This window comes from Acanthochromis polyacanthus, chromosome 9, assembly GCF_021347895.1.
Source record: "Acanthochromis polyacanthus isolate Apoly-LR-REF ecotype Palm Island chromosome 9, KAUST_Apoly_ChrSc, whole genome shotgun sequence".
Lineage (NCBI taxonomy): Eukaryota > Metazoa > Chordata > Actinopteri > Pomacentridae > Acanthochromis > Acanthochromis polyacanthus.
Genome location: NC_067121.1, coordinates 13,552,740 through 13,579,877, shown reverse-complemented (window position 1 = coordinate 13,579,877; position 27,138 = coordinate 13,552,740). Strand labels below are relative to the sequence as shown.

The 27,138-nt window shown below is 41.5% G+C and overlaps 1 protein-coding gene across 3 annotated transcripts in view; it reads left to right on the top strand.

The window, feature by feature from the left end:
* The first annotated feature begins 10,124 nt into the window (after positions 1-10,124).
* LOC110970365 (dnaJ homolog subfamily B member 6-like) overlaps positions 10,125-27,138 on the top strand; it is a 52,471-nt gene continuing 35,457 nt past the window's right edge. The window contains exons 1-3 of one of the 3 annotated variants that reach the window (XM_051953425.1): positions 10,125-10,285; positions 19,313-19,419; positions 20,855-20,964. In XM_051953425.1, coding sequence (XP_051809385.1) covers positions 19,355-19,419; positions 20,855-20,964 — 175 coding nt within the window. In that variant the 5' untranslated portion in view covers positions 10,125-10,285; positions 19,313-19,354. The remainder of the gene's footprint in view (positions 10,286-19,312; positions 19,420-20,854; positions 20,965-27,138) is intronic. The other 2 variants (XM_051953424.1, XM_051953426.1) reach the window with 2 other exon arrangements.

Here is a 27,138-nt window from a genome sequence, read left to right as displayed (position 1 = left end):
ATCTACATATATATGGTGTGTATAGGGGGACTGGGGGGGCAGGAAAGTGCTTGTGCTACTTTGTGTGGAACCATAGACTGTATATAAAGTGGACGTAGCATCTGGCTCCAAAATTGAAGCCCACCCGGAAGTGTCAAAAACTTGCAATATCACGTCGTCCGCTAGGGTTGGCTCCAAAAAGCTTTTGCTCCATTGACCCCAATTCATTTTTGGAAAAAATAAAATTTGATAGACTGATTTCCTACAGCTCAGGAATTTTTTCCCGTTAGTTTTCATGGTCAAAATGAGAGATCAGGGGACCGATCTTAAAATAAATCAATACTGAATTTTAAATAAATCGTTAAATTTGGCGGAGCCAGGGGGCGTGGCTATACTTGATTGACAGTCCCATTGACTGGCTGCCCCGAGTTGCTCTCCGGTCCAGCCAGTTTGATGAGGCTTTTTACGTCACTGACTCCTGTGGTATCTGATCTGTTACATGTATTACCTAATAAGTTAGTAGTATAGAATCTGTTTTGTTTGTTCTAGTATCTGATATGAGTTGCTTGTTATATGTAGTGTCTGCTCTGGTGTCTCTGACCACAGATGGAACCTGCATTATATTCAACCCATGCCATGGGAAAGTGTTCTCCTGTTTACAGAGCCCTGTTGGAGGTGTTTTTATGAGGGTTCTTCTGTCCAAAACACTGATTTAGGGATTCTTCAGCTGTTGTAGACAAGGGGGAGTTGTTTGGGGATACTCTCTGCTTTCCCCATATGGTAGGCAATAAAGAACCATTTGTTTTAACCCCTCCTATATGTTGAAAACCTATAAAACCTGATTGCTGGTCATTGTCCAGCAAGAGGGATTCAATTGGCCGACTCCTTCCAGGCAGGTTCTGTTTGTACTGATGCTGCTCTTTCTTTTAATAAAATACTTTTAAAGAAAGTCAGTGTCACGGACATCCCTCCTTCACCTGCACATCATGGACATCAGAGAGAGAAACAACGACACTCCAAAAAATCCAAAATGGCGACCAGGAAGTAGCAAAATCCGGGCTTCATTTTCTCGGCGTTGAAACCAACGGGTGACGTCATGGTTAGTTTACACCTGTGTGGAACACAAGTATTATGTGATGTGGAAGTGAATGGTAGTGCTTCTGCAACTTTACCATTGTGGAAATGTAAATAGGGTGCAAACCAGGGAGTGTTTAGAAGTTTTTATTTAAAAAGAGAATCATTTCAACAGTGAATGTGTGTTGTGTATGTGTGAATTCATGTGTATGTATCTGTGAGTGTTTTTTAATGTGTGAAATGTAACTAAACTAAATCTATCTAAACTAAATTCTATCTAAATCTATACTAACCTTGACTTCTTTCAAAATGAGAAATGTGCTAACGTAACCCACAGTTTGAGGAGTGAATGAGACCCCTTTAAAGACCTGGACGAATAGATATGAAGAGTAGATACGCCAGCGGGCTGTAGCAACCGGCTAAGCGACGTGCCTACGTGGCAGCCATCTTGGAGGGGGCAAAGTTCCCATTCAAAGCAGTGCATGTATATTGAAAATAAATCAGAATTTGCTCATTTCTCAACCGATTTTCATGTGGTCTACTTTATTGTCAACGTCAAAACATGTGCTATTTTGCCTGGAAAATCCAGACTGACTTTATTTATGTATTAATATAAATACAAATAAAGGCAGTCTGACATTGTGATGATAGGAGACGATTTCAAAAAGGAGGGGCTAACGAATGCAGCTTGAACGAGAAAGAACCAATCAGCGTAACACGGATGTGACGCACAAACAAATTGACCTTGAAGTCCATGTAGTCCAAACAACAGTGGCATGCAGCCGAGAAAGCATCGCGGTGAATGATTATTGCCGTTTTTGTCACAAAAATCTGCGAATACATGGGGTACTCTCAAGTACAACACTTATTTTTGAAAAGGCTACGCAACAAAAGACTCCTTCCGAACGATTAGCAGTGTTAGGAATAACTTCAAATCGGAGCCAAACCAAGTCGGTGTTTGGTTACGGGAGGTGCGCAGGTGTTTTATGGGTAATCCAGGCGCTGAAGATGCCGCAGCATTAACTCCCGCCTCCCGTGCTATGATTGGTCATAACAAACTTTCCCGGGAGGGAAACGCGATTCAATTCACCCAATGCCAAACTGATTCTCCTGTATCTCCTAACATGGAGATAGGAGATTACATGGAGATTCAGTTTGGATTTTCCAAGCTATGTGCTATTGATAGAGAATATTTGATCTGAAAAAAAAATAAACACTGAAAAAGGCTTCCTACAAATGTAGCCTGCAATTTTAGTTATCTTATTATTTAGGTCCAGAGGCCAGGGAATCTTTTCAATTCAGCCATTACATATTTAAATGTAGATACTTAGATATGTAGAAAATGTTTTGAGATCAAACGATTTAATTGCAAATGTAATTTATTTATTAACATTAATTATATATATATATATATATATATATATATATATATATAGAGAGAGAGAGAGAGAGAGAGAGAGAGAGAGAGAGAGATGCTGTTATATACATATAACAGGAAACTAGACTAGAACAGGATAGAGTTTATTTACATTTACAATAAACAACACAATTACAATAAACAACAGAATTATTATTAATATTCAATATTATTTATTTATCTCTCTCTCTCTAGGCTGTTATATAGTTGCAGCAAACCCCTCTCTCCTCAGAGCTGTTTCCCACTTCTTCCTCAACCCATAGTCTTTGGGAAACCTACATGGAGTAAAGAAAAAAGTAGACAGAGAAGTAAATAAGTATGTACACAACAACATATTTTTAAAAAAAATCATGCTAATAAATTAAGTACAAAGAACTGAATTAGCCAATATAGTCAAGACCAAAGTTATTTAATTAGATAAGTATAACATTGTTTGATAACCTTTCAATTATTTGAGAGCAGTCCTAAAGAATTTCCTGTAATCCCAATCATAAAATAGGTTTGGAGGAATAACATAGATGCTAATCTGGATATATATGAGTTAGGCTTTATAACTGCTATTGGTAGTATTGGTGGTATTAATAGTAATGCGACTACTAGTAGTAGTAGTGGTAATTCCTCAACTACTGCTGCTGATACTGTCACTGCTACTACAACTTGTAATACTAGTACACATGCTGATACTACTTCTACGACTGTAACAGCTACTTATACTACTACTGCTGCTTGTACTTTTCGTATTACTACTACTGCTTGTACAGCTATACTACGGCTACTATTAATTGTCTGGTATTTGGTTGTCCAGCTGTTAGCTCGTGTTAGTGTTTTGCTAGTGGCTAACTAGTTAGCCCTCATAGACTCTCAACAAGATTTCATAATGAAAAATGAGCCAAAAACTATTCTTACCTGTGGAAAGTTATTCCAAGTTTCCTTGTCTTAATCGTCCGACGTAGTGTGCAACTGTATGCAGCACAGTGAGCCGGCATTCTTCTTGTTTTAGTTTTTGTGTCACTGTATTAGTTTCTGCCCTGACCTCTCGTAGGAGGCGGTTGCATTTTTCCTCTCTCCGTCTCCATCTCTGTTCTTCTCCCTACACCCTCATGTTTTCTGCTTGCTGCACTTTTGTCTCATCGGTCTGACTTGGAGCGATCGCTTGGCACTGGAACTTCGAAACACCGATCATGGAATTGATTAGCTGGTCTCAACACGATTGACAAGATTGTCGCCACAAAGAGCACAGGCCTAGGGGAGCCTACCTACCCGGATGGGAGTTTCACCTCTGGTTGCTTGGTGTGACTGTTGATTTGAGTCGGAAAGTGGATGCCATCAAGGTGAGGATCGCCACAGCTGAGGTCTAAAAATTTGAGAGCAGCTAGGGGGAAGGTGAAATTGCTCCTCTCCCCCGCCTAAACAAGAAGGATACTGATTCCATTCTGGTGCCCCTGGAATAACAAAGTCCTCTGGAAGTTTTTCATGGCAAAGAGATAGCTCTCCTACACCCCCCCCCCCCCCCCCACACACACACACACACACACACACACACTTTCCCAAGGACACCTGTTGACTTTTGGACCGGTCCATCAGAGGACGTCTCCATAGTAACTTGCTGTGTTATCGCGCTTCCACCCTTGCGAACTGAGACACTGGGGTCTGGGGCGGAAGGAGATTGGCTACACGCATACACACACACTTGGACTCATGAACTGAGGACTGAGCTCACATTCACACACATATACCCATCCCCCCCTCCAAGCTGCCTCCACAAGCTTCCCACTCGCGATGCACAGTGGTCATGGATCCCGTGCGCAGCGCGTCACCATATGGCGCAGCAGCTGCATAGGAGACTGACTATTGTGCTGAGCTCCCTGTCGCATTAACCCCCATCCTTAACCCAACTAACCTTGTCTAATGTCATGCTCTGCTTTATGCGGGTTTGTTTTTTTCAGATTCCTTCTCAAATTGAATTTCCCAACATTGGAGATTTCATTTGGTATAATGAACCTTTTTTCATTTTACCCTCTGCTATCCCTACCCAGATCCCAAATGTCTTTGTTTTTCATTTTCCTCAAGACAGGCGCGCTCCTAAAGGTGCAGCAGCCTGAGCTGCCACTGACAAGGCAGCTCAAATGAAATTTCATTGTATATGAAAGTGTGCAATGACAATAAAGGTTTGATTGATTGATTGATTGATTGATTGATTGATTGATTGATTGACATCAATGGAAAATACTGAAACTTTGCCCCCACTTAGCTTAGTGTCTCTGTAGGCACGCCGCTCAGAGGGGCATGTCGTATCTACTCTTCATGTCTGTGCCTGGACATATTGAAATGTCCATCCCCTTCATAATTCCTGCAATGCACTGCAACACGCGATGTGACATAACGATGCCTCGCTCACGGTAGTCATGTGATTGTGGGCATGCCGAGGGAGCTGTCTGGGAATACTTTTGCTTCAAAAACTCGACATAGTAGGAAGGTTAAGCAACTTGTGACTTCAAATCATGATGCAAAGGTCCCCTTTGGTATGGAAGTACCTTAGGGTAATACAAGTAAATTCATCTTAAGACACAAGTGAGAGCACACTTTAGCGGCCATTTTAAAAATGGCCACCGACCATTCTTGAGAGGGGGATATCTTTGCTTCCGTTATAGTTATAATGGCAAACTTGGTGTCAAAGTGTACATTTTGGGGGTCAAGGAATCCAATAAAATAGGTTTCAAGACTAAAAAAAGAATGATATTCTCCTCACCATGACAACTGACGGTAAAATATGCAATTTATTTTAAAAAAAAACGCATACCACAAACACAGTCGAATCAAAACTCAATAATTTAATAAATACAACTTAAAGTGTTGAATATGTGTATTATGGATGCTAAGAAACTGAGTAATGAAACAACACGTTCATCACTACAATCATAGAAAAAATTATTAGACCTTCCTTGTTTTCTTCAGTTTCTTGTTCATTTTAATACCCGGTACAGCTAAAGGTTCAGTACCTGAAGAACGCAATTAACATGACAAAAAATGCAACTGATTCCATAATACTTGTCTTACTATGTCTTATTTGACATCCTCCGGCTTCATTGTATTCCCTAGTATATAAGATTATTTTGTGTCCTATCTGACATGCTTAAGCTTCATTGTATTCCCAGGGTATCTAAGAGGACATTTCATGTCATCAGCAGCAAAGGCCAAGAGTGGTTTCCTGCTGACATTCAAGCCGTAGCACAACTCAGAAGTCGTCAGTTCTCACATAACGCCTAAAACTGAACAATTATGTGAAGCCATAAAGGCAGCCATCTTGGTCCTTCTGGAAATGGGCACGAGTGAGAGACAAGTAGCGGAGAAACTGAAGATCTTCAAGACAGCCGTTCATTACACCAAGAAAAAACAAGCCCAACGTGGTTCTATACCAAACTGCTAGCTGGTCACAGCAGGAAACATCTTTCTACCCACCAGATGACCGTCACTCATCCGTTCATGTGTCAGGAATCATCCTCAGACCTCCAGGGACCTTAAAATGAGTGGATACTGTGGAGAAATAGGATTTGACAGTTGATGATTGGACTAAGGTTCTCTTCAATGATGACTCCATTTTTTTTTTTACTTGATGCCCACTCCAGCCAACTTACTGATTAGGAGGAAGCCTGAAGAAGCTACAAACCAGACTGTCTGTCCCTACAGTAAAACATGGGGGTGGATCAGTGACCATCTGGGGTAGTTTCAGTCTGGGTGGAACAGGGTCAATGAACCAGGTCATGTACAGCACTACTCTTGAAAAAAATCTTGTTCCATCAGGTGGAAAACACTTTCCTGCTTCCAATGACTGGATTTTCCAACAAGACAATGCCCCTTGCCACACGACAAGGTCAGTTAAAGCCTGGATGGAGAACCAGAACATTGGAACCATGCCTTGGCTGCTCAATCACCAGATCTAAATCCAACTGAAAACCTGTGGAAAATCATCAAACACTAAATGGAGAACCACAAGCCCAAAAACAAAGCAGGTTAGTTAGAATTCATGCAACAGGAATGAGCTGCTGTAACAGCAGAACAATGTCAGAAGTTGATAGAGAGCATGCCAAAATGTGTCACGCTCCTGTGCTCGTCCTCGTCTCGTTAATGAAGAGCGGCTGCGCTTCCAACACAGCTGGCGCGAGTTGCAATCAGTGCAGCATTTAAGCCTGGCTCTCCACTCAATGCACTGCTGGCTCATTGCTTCATGCAGAGACACACCACTCTCCACCACACGCATGCCGTTACCAGGACTCAGTTCCCACATTGGACTACACTCCCCGGTTCCGTCTTCCCTCCTCCGTCGGCTCCCGGACTGTCTGCCTTCTGGCTATCGCTACGCTCCCACCACCGGCTCCCCCAGCTCTGCTCCCCACCTCATCTCCTGCACCCTGGACTTTCAGTGAATCACTTTCCCTGTGAGTTTAGTTTATGTTTAGTTTTTTCCTCGGCCTTGTGGTCAGCCCTTAGTTTAGTTCAGGCTTGGTTTTCCCCATTCTGTTATTCCCCTTTGCTTCACTGATTCAAAGTCTTGTTTTTTGTTTTGTTTTTTTAAAAATTTATATTCATTAAATCATTATTAATTCACCTGCTAGTCTGTGCCTGCTGCTTGGGTTCACCTGCTGAGATTGTGACAAAAATGCATGGCTGCAGTCATCAGAAACAATGGTTATGGATCAGTACTAACTCCTGTGTGGATCATGGGACTCAAACAGTCAGAAAAGAAAACGTGGAATCCTAAAAGCTGTTTTTTGGCAGTACAATGTACAAGCTATTGATGGAAGAACTGGAGTCATTTTGGTTATTATCAAGAAAACCATGTAAAATGTCTATCAGCTCTGAAATTAAACTCTCATGAGTTATTTTTGTTTTTGTCATTATATTTGTCCAAACAAATGTACCAGGAATTAAAATGAACAAGAAATTAAGGAAAACAAGGGTGGTCTAACATTTATTTCCATGGGTGTATGTTCACATTTTAGAAGTAGGCAATGCCATACCTACAACTTTTTTTTTTTTTTGTGATGAAGACTAATAGCTTAGTGTAAAAGCATTACAAAGATGATTGAGTGAGATATTGTTTTGCCTGACGTAAAGTTCCCATGATCCATGATGTGATTACATTTAATAATCAGTTATGAACAATTAACTGAAACAATTTCTAAAATTATGTTTTAAATTTTATTAAGATGGTGATTTTGAATACTGTGCTCAGTCTTAATGTAGCTTACATTATTTCTGGATACTTGTACGACTTAAAGTTTGCAACGTATGTCAGTCTCAGTATTTTTAATTCTTGCTAGTCTGTACTAGTCATTATGGCGGACCTTAGCAACACTCACCTGACCCGTGGATGTTCTGGTTGAAGTTTAATTCCTAATAAAAAAACATAAGGAAATATGTGTTTATTAATCAGTATTTTGTTAATATATGTATATATATATATATATAGCGTAATCATATATTGTCCCTTCAAATTATTAAAATAATTGACTTTACTGCCATTATCTGCTTCTCTAACATATATTAGTGTGTGTGTATTTACAGTGTTTGCAAAATACCGGTCTACAGTTGAGCTTAATATCAGAATATTTTATTACCTATTATTATTATCTATTATTCCCGCTATGAATATTAAAATACGCCGAACCATTTGTCCTGTATCATAGCTACATGTATGACGTTTGCAGAAAAAAAAAAACGCGTGAAAATCAGTTTAATATTCATGCGCTGTCAAACAGCGCTGAGTGGAGCAGGTGACCGGACCAAGATGGCAGTCGTATTTCTCGCTGCGCAGCACCCCGAGCGGCGTCTACTCTTTATGTCTATGGTGGGGCTGGTAGGGAACTCTGAACAGTGGCAAGATGGATGATTTTGATGGGTGAAGTAGCCTCTGTGATGCTACAGCATTTCTACAGCTTTTGTGCTACATGGCAGGATTTTAACTCATCACCTGCACTACATAGTGACTCGCACCACTTTTGGAGGGTCCTGGATCTTATCTACAGCTTCTTTTTTAAAAAAAAAAAAAACATGATTGCAATCACTGTCATCTTCCTCCTGGACAGAGCTCTGTCCCATTTGGAGAAGCCTGCAAGTACTGCGAGAATCATGTTCTTTGATTTCTCCAGTGTTTTTAACACGATTCAACTGGTTCTTCTGAGGGACAAGCTGGAGGTCACAGGGGTGGATCCCCACCTCTTGGGTAGGATAATGGACTACCTCACAGACAGACCACAGGTTGTGAAGACACAGGACTGAGTCTGACATGGTGGTCTGCAGCACAGGGGCCCCACAGGGAATGGTCTTGGCTCTGTTTCTTTTCACCCGGTACACTGCAGACTTCATGGACCACTCAGCCACCTGTCATCTGCAGAAGTTCTCTGATTACTCTGCAGTCATCGGTCTCATCTCAGATGATGATAATTGGGAGTGCAGAGAACTGAACCAGGACTTTTTGGACTGATGCCAGTGGAACTGCCTCTAGATCAACTCAGGAAAGACCAGAGAACTGGTGGTGGACTTTCACAGGCGCAGTCACACACACCCACCATTGGTGAACATCCAGGGCATGGACATGGAGAGAGTGGACTCATACAAGTACCTGGGTGTTCACCTGGACAATAAACTGGACTGGTCAGACCACACCACAGCATTTTAGGAGAGTCAAAGCAGACTCTGTCTAATGAGGAGACTGATGTCTTTCAAGTGCAATTAATTTGTGTACATATGTATAATAATGAAGCTAACTAACTAGCTAGCAAAATGTAGGCTATGTGCTTGCTTTAATAATGAAGCTAAGTAGTTGGTAGCTAGCTAGCTATAATGTAGCTAACTATTTATTAACTAGCTAGTTATTAATTATCAAACCTTAAAAAATATTTTCTATTCAATGAGAAAGGCATATGAACCTTAAAGTGTCAACCTGTCACTTTGGACCTTCTACAGCTGTTACAATCCCTGGTGCACATGCTACTCCTGACTAGTCGAAACCTCATGCTATTTAGGACAAATGTAATGTACAGAAGTAGTTGCACTGCTTAAATTAAAACTTTTTGAAGGAAACGATAAGTAAAGTCACTCTGACGCAATTTTTGTGTAAAATGTGCATATTTACCCCCAGTTGTCATGGTAAAGGGAAAACTGTTGGCATTTTAAACTTGAAACCTATTTTATTGGATTCCTTGACCCCAAAAATGTACACTTTGACACCAAGGTTGTCATATCTATAACAGAAGCAAAGATATGCGCTCTAGAGGATTTTCGGCACATTGGTGGCCATTTTTGAATAAATGTGTTTATTTCCAATACAAAATGTGATCTCACTTGTGTCTTAGGATAAATTTATTTGTATGACCCTAAGGTACTTCCATGCCAAAGGGGACCTTTGCATCATGACTTGAAGTCAAGTCTATTTTTTGGGCTTAACCTCCCTACTAACACTGTGTCCAGCAATTTGACTCGAGCGTAACATCACTAACTTTGCACCCGTGGTTCAATCCGGATAACCGCAATAAAATAAAGAAACTGGTGGAACATCTGTGCTGTATGGACGATACAACACAAACATTTGTTATGGAGCGCATTAAACCCAAACAGTAGAGGGCAGCAGTACAGCAAAGCTGCGTATTTAGCCGACAAAGAAGAAGAACCAGAAACAGGAAGTTGCGTCTAATGTGAGAAACTGCAGGCTAGTGAACATGAATAAAGCTTTACAGCTTCTGTTGCTGCCTAATTAGTAAAACTCTTCGTTCCCTCTTTATCTGCTGAGACCACGGACAGCAGTACTTAAATCGGGTAAGACTGTTTGACAAAACTCATATTATGGCGATTGATGTGTACAGCTCAGAGCTAAGCTAACACTCTAACCAGCTTACGGTAGGATCGCTCAGGTGAGCAGCTAGAGCCACTAACAGCGTTTCATCAGATTCTGTTTTTCATTGTTTGGTTAGTTGCTTGCCGAGCTTTGTCATTAAGTGCTATAAACATAATTCACATGTGGTCGCTTGAGAATTGCGTAATTGTGGAGCTACATCTTCGATGAAGTTGGCCTTAAGGATGTAAAGTGAATTTCAGTGTCTGAGAAAATCGGTCAGAGTTGTGTCACAGCATAGTTTCTTTTGACAGCAGCAAACCAGCCAGTGGCCCTCATAAAGGTGAAACAGTCCGTAACTGTCCGTAATTAGCTGCAAGACACAAACTATGTAACCAGAACAATACTGTCAATGCTGAACATTTCCACATGAGATGTTCATACTGTGTGTAGTGATTACAAGAGGTGATAAATCGTGGTCCATACAAGCTGTTTTATTGCGAAATCATAGTCAGAACTCAAATGATGTTTGTCACATGTGATGAGTAGTGAGCAATTAAAGTTTACAATGGAGTTTGTGCTGTAGACAGTGACTGACAAATGAATGCTCTGTACAGGATTTTAGAAAAACCAACAATACCTTTACCCACAAAAGGTCATAGCAGCTATCTGCAATCACATATTTATGATTTTAGAACATTTACAAAGCCAGCAGAATGTCAAATTTGGTAGAGGAATGTCCCAGCTGTGCAGTCAGAAAGTGTTCCACCGCCTTCCTTCTCACTGTTGTTTTCGACCACTCCAAACGAACTCGGTTTCAGAGGCTCACTTATTTACCACTAGTTGACAGGATCCTTTCTTAAATACATAACTATGTGCATTTCGATCTGTGCACATGGAAATTAGTCTACAATATATGCAACGTCAGATAAAAACAGACATGTAAACAACTACAACTTTAAAAGTAGAGCAGGGTTCCAGACCTCCATTTACATCGATTGCATTAGTGTGCCTAATCTTTTCATGTAAGTGCACCTGCACATCATTTAGGTGTGCCCAAACCATTTCAGTGAACCTTTTGGTGAGATGAGGGAGGCCCACTGGTTACAATAGCACGTGTTACCAATTAGACTCTGCTTTATGTTATTGTAAAGAGGATGCTGTTACACTGGGATCTCTTGGAGTAAATCTAGATTTGCTCGGACTGCCTGAACACTTGTTTTGTCTTTGTAGTGTTTTTAACCGTTTGTTTACTTATTTTTTTGTTGTTTTGCTTTGAAGAATAAAACTAGAGTAATTTGATTACAATATTAGTATCATAATCGGTGTCATTAGTTGAGTTACATGAGTAGTAAATAATGATTTTGTTTGGAACTCACCAGACAGCTTGTGCAAATCAGAGGTGAGTACTGTACGCAATGTCAGATTTGTCTTAAATTAAAACAAAGTGTTTTTTGTTTTTTTTTTCCTTGAGAGGAAAAAACAGTCTCTGATCATCAGGTGTGACAGAGTCGGACCTTTCTCTCCACTAGAAGCCTCCTCTTTCCTCATTTTGTTTTTAAAACAATCAGCTATAGCTCCCTTTATCTTTGAAATACACAACAGCTGAGTTATCTGGATCCCTTATTATGTATGACCACCTGCCTGTCTTCAAAACTGAAAACACACCCAGTCTTTACTCATTTGGGAGAAATATGAATAAACATAAGTAAAATATTTAAGTGTGATGTTTTCCTTATCTCAGAAGCAAGTATATGGCTAAACCCAAAGTTATGTATTAATAAGGCCCATTTTATCTGAAAAGAATGGTTAAACAGTGGAATTATAACTCTTGGTGTTTTTCACAAAGAAAGCACATTAAAATCTTTTGAAAATTTGAAGCAGGAGTTTTACCTCCCACAAAAGTGTTTCTGGCAATATTTGCAATTGAGACATTTATTAAGCTCAGCGATGGATCTCTGAAGCACAGTAATTAAATCTACTTTGCTCAATGATATCCTTAAAATATCACAATCAAATCATGTTGTGTCTAAATACTGCTCAAAACTTATACAGCAAAATTGTAATTTACCACTTGTGTTAAAACGTATCTGGGAGACTGACCTGAGGCTGTCATTTAGTGAGTCAGAATGACTTAAGATATGTCAGAATTTCAAAACTCTATCAAGGGATTTAAGGATAAGATTAATACAGTTTAAAATTGTTAATTGTTACGACTGGACACCAACAAAATTACATAAACTAGGCCTAAAGAACACACCAAATTGTTGGAAATGTCAAAAAAGACAATGGAACCCTGCTTCACGCTCTGTGGCAGTGTTCCAAAATCTTGGAGTACTGGACTAAAATACGCAACTGTATTAGGGAAATTACAGATGACAGTTTTGAGTTCTCTCCCAGATTATATGTGCTCGGTGATCAAGCACTTGTAGATGGATGTCAAAATGCTTCATTCATACAAACAGCAATAATGATAGGCAGACAGATTCTGCTAAGAGAATGGAATAACTCTAGAATTTCACCCTTGAAAGATTGGTTCTGTGAGCTAGGACGAGTGGCATCCTATGAACAGCTATTTTATAGGATGAACAACAGATGGGAAGAGTACAATGCAAAATGGGGAAAATATTATTATTGCATTAGGTAATACCTTAATGTATGTGTCGCACTGCTTTAAATGTGATGTTTTGTTTTGTTTTTTTGTGTTTGGTTTTATCATTTGAGTGTGTGTATTGGGTGTTGCACCTACATAGATGATGTGCATGACCTGAATGTAGATGGGGATGCAGTACTCAATATTGTGGACTGTGTGGATTTGAAAAGCTGGGCAATCTATATACAGTATATGAATGTGTAGACTTGAAGGTTTCCTTTGAAAAACATGTAAACTATATAGACTCAAAGAAAAAAAAATGAGTCATAGAATGCACAACAGCTAAACGGCATCAAGTAGAGACAAACTGATATGACCAGGGAAGAAATACAAGTACTATTTTCTACCACTGGGGCTAATGCACTAACCAAGTACACTGATCATCATTCACCCGCATCAATACCACTTGTAAATTTAACTCACACAGGACATTCACAACAGGACTCTATATGGTTTAAATAGTTTAAACTGCTTGAGATATAAATAATTATTACCAGTAAATGTCACTGTAGCTCTAACTTTTATGTGTCTAAATTACAATTCTGTGGCATTTCTGTTTAGTTTTTTTGAAGTCCATGACATACAAAAAGCTCAACTAAATTTATTAATTTCAGCCTTCTCTACTCCTCTTTGCTCCAGTCCACACTCACGACTAGGAATCGGTCTTGGTGCCTCATCACAAAATCCATCTCTGTTTTGGAAGTTCACCTTGAGAGTACCAAGGAGGCTGCGGGAGGAACTATGAGTAAGGATGTGCAGTATCCTTACAGGGTCCTCAATAAAATCTTTTCTGCATCTGTAACATAAAAGAGGCCTGCTTGAATATACAATCCATGTTGAAAACAGAACTGAGTTTTGTTTGAAGCTGATGTGGTACAATGCAATCTTCTCCTCATTGGAGAGAGCAGCCCAGGAGCCCTTCTCCTTCAGGGACTTCTGGTCTGCACTCAGGTTCTGCACATAACGGATATCGGGGAGAGGGTTCTCCCGCCTGTCAAAGTAGGCAGGGAGAGTGCTGTGCTGAGGCTGGAGCTGAATGAGATTGAAGAAGAGTTCTTCTTGTTTTGTAGCTTCATTTTCTCTGTTTTCACACAAATTTCAACAAAACTAAATCCAAAATGCGACAACTGGTATAGTCGTGTGTGTGAGTGTGTATATGATATATATCACACAATATTGATATGTCACATTTGTTATAATATAGTATATACAGTACTATTTTGTGTCAACTTTTTTATATGTCACACTGCATGTGTGTGGTGAATGCAAATATATGTGCAGTAGTAGGTTGTAACTACACAAAGGACACGTGATGCAACTGTGCCACACGTCATAAATGTATTGTCACTGTAGAACAGTCCTATACAATTGGCGGCCCGAAAGCAACTGAGGAGTGATTGGGACTTGGGTCCGAGAAAAACATCTTTAGTAGCACTGACAAATTCTTACAAACATTCTAACAGAACATTGAATGCAGCACTTTCCATAACCTAGCAACTAACCCACAATGCATTGTGTTATTGACGAGGCGCGTTTGAAAATCAGCATGTCTTTTTCAACCCTGAAACGACAAATAGGCTAGGAAACCCTTCGGTTTAATCCTGCGTGGACTGACAAGTATTTATTTATTTTACCTCCAAGTTACTCTTCAGCGAGTGCGTTGCAGTGCTGAAAATTATGTCCGAAGACACCACATTGATAAACATACCGCGCTTCGGACAAACTTTCCCGAGGGATCTCATTAGAGAGCGGCTAATATTTAGAGTTTGACTGCGTCTTACAACCAGAGCTGTACTACAGTGAAGTGGACTTGCACAGCTCAGGAAAGGGCCACATGGCAAAGAAACTATGAAGGACTCAGAAACTATGAAGGACTGCATGTTGGCTGTCGTGGATGAAGTTTTAACCCGCGATAAAGTTAAGGCGAGTGTGATATTTGCCTTCAAACAGGTACCTCTGTCTGACACTTCAAACATTTATTCGGATACCAAAATTAATATCCGGATACCGCGGTGGCGAACGAATATTCGGATATTCAGGTCCAGCCTTAATCAAAATGTGTTGAAGTTATGTGTTTAAAATGTAAAATTTAAAGAAGCAGTATTTCAGCACAGGTTTAGTTTAAGTACTAGGGATGTGCGCGACTAGTCGTTTAATCGTTTAACCGCCTACTTATTTATTAAACGTTTAGTATTTTACTAGTCGGTTAAACGCTGCATTAAGCATCATGCACCTTGTTCTTCGCACCTCTGCCTCGGCTTCTTTGTAAACAGGCTGAGCAGCCAGGGAGAGAATTGTTCCTCCTCTCCTCCCCTCCTCTCACACCCACACGTAGCAAGGGGCAGGGCCACACAGTTTGGGGAAGAAAGTTTGGAAAGGTAAAGTGGGAAGATGGCGACGCTCCGGCGTAAGAAAATCAGCACCTTTTGGCAGTATTTTGACGCAGCAGATGACAACAAGGTCGGCTGTGTAAGCAGAAACTCGCTTATAAGCACTCTACCGGAGCGATGAGAAACCACATCCATAGTAGACACCTCGATGTAGACCTGTAGGGCAAGATGGCGAGGGCGGGCCCGGCGGGCATGGTGGTGGGGCAAGGCAGACGAGCATGAGAGCTTTTGTTCCAGCCAGACGCTGTGATGCTCACCGCACAGCAAAGATTACACAACTGATTTGTGAAATGATTGCCCACGATATGCTGCCACTGTCTTTTGTTGAAGCTTGTCCTGAATGTTTGGGCTAAAATAGCTCCTAAATAAAAACAAAACGTTTGCATTTTAAACTTTTAATTTAATATGTGTATTAAATTGCAAGTTTTCTGGCTTTATAGACTAGTCGACTAGTCGCAAATAAAATTTGAGACTAGTTGGTGGGGAAATTAGTCAAAATTCCCATCCCTATAGACCCCTTTCACATGACGTATGCATACTTAATTAGGCAGCTGCATGCGCAGACCCGGTGCAAAACAAAGCCTGTTTACCTGGCCAATGCCTGATATTGCAAGCTCGAGTAGGTGTTTTGATATACACATATTACGCTAAATATGCCTTCTTGTTGTGCTGTTGGCTGTCAGAATCGCAGTACAGACAGCCTTCATTTAAAATTTTATTCAATACCTGGAGGTAGGGTTGCCACCCGTCCCGTAAAATACGGAATCGTCCTTTATTTGACAATTAATTGTTGCGTCCCGTATTGACTCAATACGGGACGCAATTTGTTCCGTATTTTCATAAATGTATTATAAACTGTCACACAGTCATCAAAACTGTATAATGAATAAAATAAAACACAGGAAATATTAAGGACAGCCAATCATCTTAGTGGAACCTACGTAGCGAGGACCCGACGTGACATACAGCGGATAGACCTCAGAAGCCAGCGTCTGCGTCTTTGTTTGCCTGCCTGCACGGTTCTGTCACAAGTTGCTAGTTACAGACTGCTGCGCACTGCACCGGGGCATTTAAAAATGTCTAACCCCGAAACTCCACCTCGTCCTCCTAAGAAACGCAAACGTCTGTAGATGTACAGATGTGAGTGGCTACGTACGATCAACCGGGATAGCTGGTCGGAGGCACAAATAAAGAATGCGGCTTTGCAGTGCACATTTCATTTCAGGTAAACGGTCATTCAATTTTGATTTATATTTGTAAAATCCTTTAAAATCATGGAAATGTTACATCACCCAATATAAAAATTAGATATGTAGAGAAAAGATCCCGTGGATAGTGCTTTATATCATTATCGTGCATGTGAGCGATAATAGGGTGTTTTGTCATTACCGCAATGAATATGTTGACTTAGCCTTGTTATTTTGTTTTACAGGACTTTAATAGTTATAATAAATACAATTTTAACAGGTTGTGCATCTGACGATTCAGACAGTCCTGATTTCGTGCCTTCAGTATGTCCTCACAGGCATGACAGTGCCAACAGCACCAAAGCTAAGAACAAAATTGACAGGTAATTTGTACACTCCCACCACGTTTCTGATACTGGATGGTATGTGAGTTCTTGTACGTGACCGCAAAGCACGAAATTAACAGCATCAAGGAATTTGTATGCCTTTAAATTCTCTGTCGTGTAAACGCTTGGCGAGTTGATTAAATATAAATAGATGTCCGGCCACTGAATATTAGGCCATTGCCTCATATCCCGTAACCACTCTTGTTGTGGCAACAAGAACGGATCCGGTAGTTGCGTACCTGCACTAAGTGTCAACTTGTTTAAGTAACAGGTACGATCGGCAGGTGACAGCTCGTTGAGGTATGATTTCTTAACAATAAGTTTCGGCTGTGCCATTGTCTTTCTGCACCGGGTCTGCGCGCATACTGATGTTGTATTGTGCTAGTAAACACTGCAAGCCGTCTATCAAGTACTGCTCTTCTATTGTGTTTATGCCCTTCTGGATGTAGCAATACATGAATAAACATCCAGTGTGTTTATTATCTATTTGTGTTCATTTTAAATGGTTCACTTTGCTCACTGTATGCTAAAAATGTCCGGCCCACCTCATGTCCTTAATCTATAAATCCAGCCCGAGTGAATTTTTAATTGAATAGCCCTGCTGTAGAGCAATGGTTCCAAGGGGAGGATGTCTCTTTTTGTTTATAACCTGTTACCTTGTTGCATCTCTGTCTTGTTTTCTCTGATTGTACCTCTGATGGGTGTGACTAAGACGTGAAGAAAGGAGAGGAAAGGAATTGATGACATACAATTAGTTAAATGATATGACGGAAAAGTAAAAGTGTATTTACATTTGAAACATTATCTTCTGTTGGTTTCTTGCAGGATACAATGTCCTAAATGATGCTCTGTGTCACTGCTGTGCTTTAAAGTCACACAACTTCTTTGGTGAAACAAAAATGCAATACCGTCATTTTTTATCACAATTTGTTACAGTTATTAATAGTATTTTCCTCTTGTTTGAATTTCATTGTGGGCCTGCCTAGCACAATATATAGAGAGTTTATTTTATCAAAGAATGGCAACTATAGTCTTACTCTCTTTTAAAAAAACAGCTTTGTGAATTCCATTCTTGCAATTGCAAGGATTTTACTGAACAATCTCCCTTAGGAGATGATAGAAACTGCATACATGCCTTTCATAACAGCCTGCTTTTGATTTCAGGGAAGAGTTGTAGTTCTTGTCAAGTCAACCACATAAAACCAAATTATGGTTTAGCTGAATGTGTATTTTATGTTGTTTGGACAATTCCTTCAATATTATGGAGCAGTTCCAGTGAATTAGTAATTCCCACTAGTAATTTAACCTTCTGCAGTCTCACATCTATCACACATGGAAGAAACATTCACATATTATACCAAGTTTAGCTTTGTAAGGCAGCCTGTGTTGAACTTCAAATTCAATAGCCGGTGCATGAGTTATTATTAACAGGAACTTTATTGAGGTAATATATGCATCTTCAGGCTTGGACTCTTATTGTATGGTGCACAAAAGAGTTAACGCCTTTTATGTCGACTATGTTACATTAGAGAAAACACATTACGGTAATTAAACACCATGCTGCTGCACAGTATATCAGGTGTAGAACACACCATGTAAATTTCATGTTCAACTAGTTGTTGTTTGTTACATGAGGTTCACTTTCTGTTTTCAGTATGTGACACTATGACTACAGACCAGTGTAATACTTTTTTAAGGCAGGCATTGGATCATTGAGATAGGGAAAACAGATGGAATTAATGATGGCTCAAATCCAATAATTGTCTCAGTCTTTAATTCTCTAGAAGGAGTTCATTGTGAGTATAAGGCCTGATAATGGCGCAGTAAATTCGAAATAGTTGACTCCCAGTGTATAGCTTCAAGCAGATTTTTTTGAAAGTCTGCACAGGCGCCCACTAAATTCATGAAGACTAACATCAGTGCTGTGAAGATTTGTAGGTGGAGTCATAAAACTATTTAGCCCCACACATGTCCAAGACCCGTTTAATATATGTTTCAACACGTTTAGAGCATTTGTCAAGATTTTCGCTTTTAAGCATTCCTACCCCCTAGAAAACTGTTTTCGCGGCTGTGGCTCAGGTGGTAGAGCGGGTTGTCCAATGATGGAAGGGTCGGTGGTTCGATTCTCGCCAAGTCATGCGCTGTTGTGTCCTTGGGCAAGACACTTTACCTGCCTCTCACACTGGTGTATGAATGCGTGTGAATGTTGGTGGTGGTGGGAGGGGCCGTAGGCACGGATTGGCGGCCACGCTTCCGTCAGTCTGCCCCAGGGCGGCTGTGGCTACAAATGTAGCTTACCACCACCAGAGTGAGAATGTGTGAGTGAATGAATAATGGATCCATTGTGACAGTAACACTCATCAGCAACACACTCTCAATCTGTTTGCTCTTTCAGGTGCATCAAGCTCTCTGAAGTTTCTCCATTCATCCACTCGTCATGGTGGACTACTACCAGATTTTGGGAGTACGAATGGATGCGTCTGCAGATGACTTAAAGAAAGCGTGAGTTGATGAAGTTTTGAAATTTGGTTTCAAGTGTGACATCTGCACAGGGGTTCTCTCGCTGTACTGTCCTCCAAAAGCCTTGGGGACCATGCATCTAATTCATTCATCATTTTTTCATTGCGTTTCATCAAAAGTAAAAATAACAAAGTGAGCCAAACTAACATTCAGCATTTTCTGATCATTGTCTTTAAGCTTCTCATTTTAGTTTTAGTGCATTGTTTCCACAACCATAGCAATCTGTCCTGTTTCTTAGTGACAAGACAACTAAATTTGGCTTGTGAGGTGTGCCCTATTATTACTCCTCTTCAGTCCCATCAGGAGACTTCCCAATGGAATCCATCAGGTTTAACTGCTACAAAGAGCTAAGTCAAACAGACTGATATGGGCACATCCCTCAGAAAGCAAAAATTCAGGCAACATTGTTTGAAATATGTTTTGCTCCTGTGTGCTGTCAGAGATGGATTTCAGGGTTTTTTTTCTTTCTAAATTTACCTTCACTGACATTTTTTTCACTGAATTTTGAGCATTCCTCACCTTTTTGTGCTCTTTCTACTAACTAGGGTCAACCGTTCTCGTTAAACCTTTTGTCAACAAGAAAATTTTGAAACAATTTATACCATTAAGTGAGGACATTTTGAAGGATTGGCGATGATAAACATGATAGAACTGTTCATTACAAATGTATTTACTGTAACATTGTTTATTTCCATCATGATAAACTTTCCCCTAACGTTAGAATTACAAAATATGAGGGCTAAAGAACAGGTGCAATGATCTGATCTGTAACACCTGTAACAAGAGGTCTTAAAGTCTTATTCCTTCTGGTTTGAGGCGTTTGATTTGGGGACACCTGTGGTTTCAGGTGGTGGGAGCAAGTGTTGCATAGTTTCGTTGGACTGACATGTCTGGAATTGGTAGGAGCAAGCACATACCAAGCAACAATTTTGTATTCCTTCAGCAGCTCTTTATGAAACAGCAAATTTTAAGAACACATCCATTGTCAAAAGCACAAATACTTTCTCTACATTCATTTTTTTTAAGTTAACAGCACTGCTAACCTCTCTGGCTGATACATTTTATTACATGTAGTTGTATCACAGTAAAAGCCACCCAATAGTTTAACAGGGTAATGTGAAGCAGCAGTTGGAAATGTTGAGTTTGCAGTAGCAGGAATTTAATGTAGTTCTAATATGCCTGCAGTGAAGGTCAGTGAACAGAAAGTTATGCTCAAGAATATGTTGCATTTTATTCAGTACACTCGACAATATATATTATTAAAAATATTATAATTTATATGCTATAATATTAGTATTAAATAAGTGTTATCAGCAATATTACGGCAGTGAAAGAAAAGTTACTGAGCAGAATTTTACTGTTTTACATCAGTCAACTCTCATTAAGCACTTATTGCCTCCCCTGTGTCCTGGTGCAGATACAGAAAGCTGGCTCTGAGGTGGCATCCGGATAAAAACCCAGAGAACAAGGAGGAGGCTGAAAAGAAGTTCAAGGAGTTGTCAGAGGCTTACGAAGTCCTGTCAGATGGTTGGTATTACAGCTAGAGGAACACTGCACTCTTAGAGGGATGAAGCTCATACCAATAACACAGAGTGTGAGAGGAGCAAAAGACTCTTGGAACACCAAGAGTCTAGGACTGGGAGAAGGGACTTGGAATGTTGGAACTATAACAGGAAAAGGTAGAGAGCTGGTTGACATGATGCAGAGGAGGAAGGTGGACATACTGTGTGTCCAGGAGACCAGGTGGAAAGGTAGTAAAGCTAGAAGTTTAGGAGCAGGGTTCAAGTTGTTCTACCATGGTGTAGATAGGAAGAGAAATGGAGTAGGAGTTATCTTGAAAGAGGAGTTTGTTAGGAATGTCCTGGAGGTAAAAGAGTGTCAGATCGAGTGATGAGCCTGAAGCTAGAAATCGAAGGTGTGATGTTCAATGTTGTTAGTGGGGATGCTCCACAGGTAGGATGTGAGCGGGAGGAGAAGGAGAAATTCTGGTTGGACCTTGATGAAGTGATGCAGAGTATCCCTAGAAGTGAGAGAGTTCTCATTGATGCAGACTTCAATGGACATGTTGGTGCAGGAAACAGATGATGAGGAGGTCATGGGCAGGTTTGGTATCCAGGAGAGGAACGCAGAAGGACAGATGGTGGTTGACTTTGCAAAAAGGATAGAAATGGCTGTAGTGAATACTTTCTTCCAGAAGAGGCAGGAACATAGGGTGACCTATAAGAGTGGAGGTAGGAGCACACAGGTAGACTAGGGGCTTACGATGACTTGTATGCTAGGTTGGACAGTAAGGAGGGAGAGACTGATCTGTACAGGTTGGCAAGGCAGAAAGACAGAGATGGGAAGGACGTGCAGCAGGTTAGGGTGATAAAGGATAAGGATGGAAGTGTGTTGACAGGTGCCAATAGTGTGATGGGAAGATGGAAAGAGTACTTTGAAGAGTTGATGAATGAGGAAAATGAGAGAGAACGAAGAGTAGAAGAGGTGACTGTTGTGGACCAGGAAGTAGCAAAGATTAGTAAGGATGAAGTGAGGAGGGCATTGAAGAGGATGAAGAGTGGAAAGGCACGTGGTCCTGATGATATACCTGTGGAGGTATGGAAGTGTCTCGGAGAGGTAGCAGTAGAGTTTCTGACTGGGTTGTTCAACAGGATCTTAGATAGTGAGAAGATGCCTGAGGAATGGAGGAGAAGTGTGCTGGTGCCCATCTTTAAGAACAAGGGAGATGTGCAGAGTTGTGTCAACTACAGAGGAATAAAGCTGATGAGCCACACGATGAAGCTATGGGAAAGAGTAGTTGAAGCTAGACTAAGGGCAGAGGTGACATCTGTGAGCAGCAGTATGGTTTCATGCCAAGAAAGAGTACAGCCATGGCCATAAGTTTGGACACAGCATGACTTCCTATGTCTGTTTTGATGTCTATTACAGAACATAACTAATATTTTTGACAGCACCAGTTTAATTAGTCAACAAGGGATATAATATTATCAATAAATTCCAACAATTGGAACAACTTTGTTCCCAAAACATATTAGAAGAAAATAACAAAAAAATGCAGTACTTTCACAACCGAATTTGGTAAGAAGAACAAAATGACACCAAACTCTTTTGATGTTTTTTTTTTAAATATGAAACTTAATATAGTTCTCAGGAGTTGTGTACGTTATTGTAAGTGACAATTTTGTGGTATTTTCTAAGATTCACAAGCATCATGGTACTTGTGTCCAAACTTATGGCCATGGCTGTACGTCAGATGCAATATTTGCTTTGAGGATGTTGATAGAGAAGTACAGAGAAGGTCAGAAGGAGCTGCATTGTGTCTTTGTAGCTCTGGAGAAAGCTTATGACAGGGTGTCCAGAGAGGAACTGTGGTTTTGTATGAGGAAGTCTGGAGTGGCAGAGAAGTATGTTAGAGTGGTGCAGGACATGTATGAGGACTGTAAGACAGTGGTGAGGTGTGCTGTAGGAGTAACAGAGGAGTTCAAGGTGGAGGTGGGACTACATCAGGGATCAGCTCTGAGCCCCTTCTTGTTTGCTATGGTGATGGACAGGATGACAGACGAGGTTAGACAGGAGTCTCCATGGACTATGATGTTTGCAGATGACATTGTGATCTGTAGTGAGAGCAGGGAGCAGGTGGAGGAGAAGCTAGAGGCGTGGAGGTTTTCCCTGGAAAGGAGAGGAATGAAGGTTAGCCGCAGCAAGACGGAGTATCTGTGTGTGAATGAGAGGGACCCAAGTGGAAGAGTGAGGTTACAGGGAGAAGAGATCAAGAAGATGGAGGATTTTAAGTACTTAGGGTCAACAGTCCAGAGCAACGGAGAGTGTGGAAAAGAGGTGAAAAAGCGTGTACAGGCAGGCTGGAACGCTGGAGAAAAGTGTCAGGTGTGATAGAAGAGTTTCAGCTAAAATGAAAGGAAAGGTTTACAAAACTGTGGTGAGACCAGCTATGTTGTTTGGTCTGGAGACAGTGTCCCTGAGGAAAAGACAGGAATCAGAGCTGGAGCAGGGTTCTCACCAAGATTTTTTTCAGCGTAACGGCAGGTCTTCCTGCACGCGCATGCGCACGCACATGCAGTAGATGGGAATGCGCATGCGCAATAGACGGGACAATCGACAGGCAAGTACGGCTGAGGTGGGGAGACATAAATTAACCTAGATAGGCACCCTAGCTTGGAAAATCCAAACTGAATCTCCATGTAATCTCCTATCTCCATGTTAGGAGATACAGGAGAGTCAGTTTGGCATTGGGCGAATTGAATCGCGTTTCCCTCCTGGGACAGTTTGGTACGACCAATCATAGCACGGGAGGCGGGAGTTCATGCTGCGTCATCTTCAGCGCCTCGAAGATGATGCCGGAGGAGGAGGAGGAGGAGGAGGGGGGGCAAAGCGAATCTTTTTGTGGTCTCTTGGGGTTTTGGATGGCGTTAGTCGTTGCCCTCTTTTCACTTGACGTTTCCGACGATGAGGAGGCAGTGGATGGCACGTTACTTTCGGCTTCTTGCCATTGTTTGTACAGAGGAAAATCCCGTTCCAAACATGTGAGTAAATTTAAACAACTTTTACACATACGCACCGACTTGGTTTGGCTCCGATTTGAAGTTATTCCTAACACCGCTCATCGTTCGGAAGGAGTCTTTTGTTGCGTAGCCTTTTCAAAAATAAGTGTTGTACTTGAGAGTACCCCATGTATTCGCAGATTTTGTGACAAAAACGGCAGTAATCATTCACCGCGACGCTTCTCGGCTGCATGCCATTATTGTTTGGACTACATGGACTTCATGGTCGATTTGTTTGTGCGTCACATCCGTGTTACGCTGATTGGTTCTTTCTCGTTCAAGCTGCATTCGTTAGCCCCTCCTTTTTGAAATTGTCTCCTGTCATCACAATGCCAGACTGCCTTTATTTGTATTTATATTAATACATAAATAAAGTCAGTCTGGATTTTCCAGGCAATTGGCACCCAGTCGATAAAAACAAACGCACATGGCATTATCTGTCAAAATAACAGCGCAGCGGCCCTAATCACCGTGTTACCCCTTCCTGTTCGGCCCCCGACCGTGGTCAGGAAGCCTGGGGTTAACCCCCTTCACTTCCTCAGCAGCCATAGAGGCAAAGACACAGGAGCCCAGCCGTATCGAAGAACACTGCAGCCTTTATTGTCTATCAACAGTGGCTGAACCGCACAGTACCGCCAACCCAGCAACTATACACCTTCTCTCCTCTACTGAACCGACTGCCATCTCTCTCGCTCGTGCTGCATTCGAGGTCGCTTGGACATCTTGCTCTCCCCCGCTCTCCCACACACACACGCTACTCTCTCTCCCTCTCTCATGACGGAGCCATACACTCTCATAACAACAGCGTAATCTTTGAAATGCGCTGGCGTAGCGGCCCTAATCACAGCGGAATCTTTTAAACTGACAACGTAACGGGCCGTTATGACAGCGTAACGGGCCGTTATGACAGCGTAACGGGCCGTTATGACAGCGTAACGGGCCGTTACGCTGAAATGCGCTGGCGAGAACCCTGTGGAGGTAGCAGAATTGAAGATGCTCAGGTTCTCTTTGGGAGTGACCAGGATGGATAGGATCAGGAATGAGTACATCAGAGGGACAGCACATGTTAGAGGCTTTGGAGATAAAGTCAGAGAGGCCAGACTGAGATGGTTCGGACATGTCCAGAGGAAAGAGTGAATATATTGGTAGAGGATGCTGAGTTTCCCAATGCCAGGCAGGAGGCCTAGAGGAAACCACAGAGGAGGTTTATGGATGTGGTCAAAGAGGTCATGAAGGTAGTTGGTGTAAGAGAAGAGGATGCAGAAGACAGGGTTAGATGGAGGCAATTGATTCGCTGTGGCGACCCCTGAAGGGAAAAACCGAAAGGAAAAGAGAAGAAGTGAGAGGAGCAGAAGAGTTTAAATGAAACGCATTATCTGTCTTTCCCGTTCAATGATTATTGTGTTTCCATCTTAATAGGTGGTTCTCACTGTCATCCTACTATTGAGTTTTCGCTTTAATCTTTCAGCCAACAAGAGGAGCATATATGATCATTACGGCAAAGACGGGTTGACAGGGAGGCAATGGGGAAGAGGTTAGTGTTTCTTTTAACTTAAACCTTTGCAGTAACTGCGTACGTGTGTCCAGCTGCGTAGTTTACTTTTCCTTGTTCAAAATATACCATACAGCAAGTTTAAACCTCTTAAGCCCGGTCGGCCCACGGGTGGGCCGAAAGAAATCCCGGCGTTTTTTTCTGAAAATATGGCCAGGGCTTAAGAGGTTAAGAGGATATTTAATGTAACGCATAATTTAATGTTATACAGTGGGTACGGAAAGTATTCAGACCCCTTGAAGTTTTTCACTCTCTGTGTCATTGCAGCCATTTGCCCAAATCAAAAAAGTTCATTTTATTTCTCATTAATGTACACTCAGCACCCCCATCTTGACAGAAAAAAACAGAAATGTAGAAATTTTTGCAAATTTATTAAAAAGGAAAAACTGAAATATCACATGGTCATAAGTATTCAGACCCTTTGCAGCGACATTCATATTTAACTCACATGCTGTCCATTTCTTCTGATCCTCCTCGAGATGGTTATGCTTCTTTGAGTCCAGCTGTGTTTAATTAAACTGACTGGACTTGATTAGGAAAGGCACACACCTGTCTATATAAGACCTTACAGCTCACAGTGCATGTCAGAGCAAATGAGAATCATGAGGTTGAAGGAACTGCCCAAGGAGCTCAGAGACAGAATTGTGGCAAGGCACAGATCTGGCCAAGGTTACAAAAAGGTTCCTAAGAGCACAGTGGCCTCCATAATCCTCAAATAGAAGAAGTTTGGGACGACCACAACTCTTCCGAGACCTGGCCTGCTCCAGCCAAACTGAGCAGTCGTGGGAGAAGAGCCTTGGTGAGAGAGGTAAAGAAGAACCCAAAGATCACTGTGGCTGAGCTCCAGAGATGCAGTCGGGAGATAGGAGAAAGTTCCACAAAGTCAACTATCACTGCAGCCCTCCAGCAGTCGGGACTTTATGGCAGAGTGGCCCGACGGAAATCTCTCCTCAGTGCAAGACACATGAAAGCCCACATAGAGTTTGCCAAAAAACACATGAAGGACTCCCAGACTATGAGAAATAAGACTCTCTGGTCTGATGAGACCAAGATTGAACTTTCTGGTGTTAATTCTAAGCGGTATGTGTGGAGAAAACCAGGCGCTGCTCATCACCTGCCCAATATAATCCCTACAGTGAAACATGGTGGTGGGAGCATCAAGTTGGGTGTTTTTCAGCTGCAAGGACAGGACGACTGGTTGCAATTGAAGGAAGGATGAATGCGGCCAAGTACAGAGATATCCTGGAGGAAAACCTCTTCCAGAGTGCTCAGGACCTTGGACTGGGCCGAAGGTTCACCATTCAACAGGACAATGACCCTAAGCACACAGCTAAAATAACAAAGGAGTGGCTTCAGAACAACTCTGACCGTTCTTGACTGGCCCAGCCAGAGCCCTGACCTAAACCCAATTGAGCATCTCTGGAGAGACCTCAAAATGGCTGTCCACCAACGTTCACCATCCAACTTGACTGAACTGGAGAGGATCTGCAAGGAAGAATGGCAGAGGATCCCCAAATCCAGGTGTGAAAAACTTGTTGCATCATTCCCAAGACTCATGGCTGTACTAGCTGAAAAGGGCAAAGACGGGTT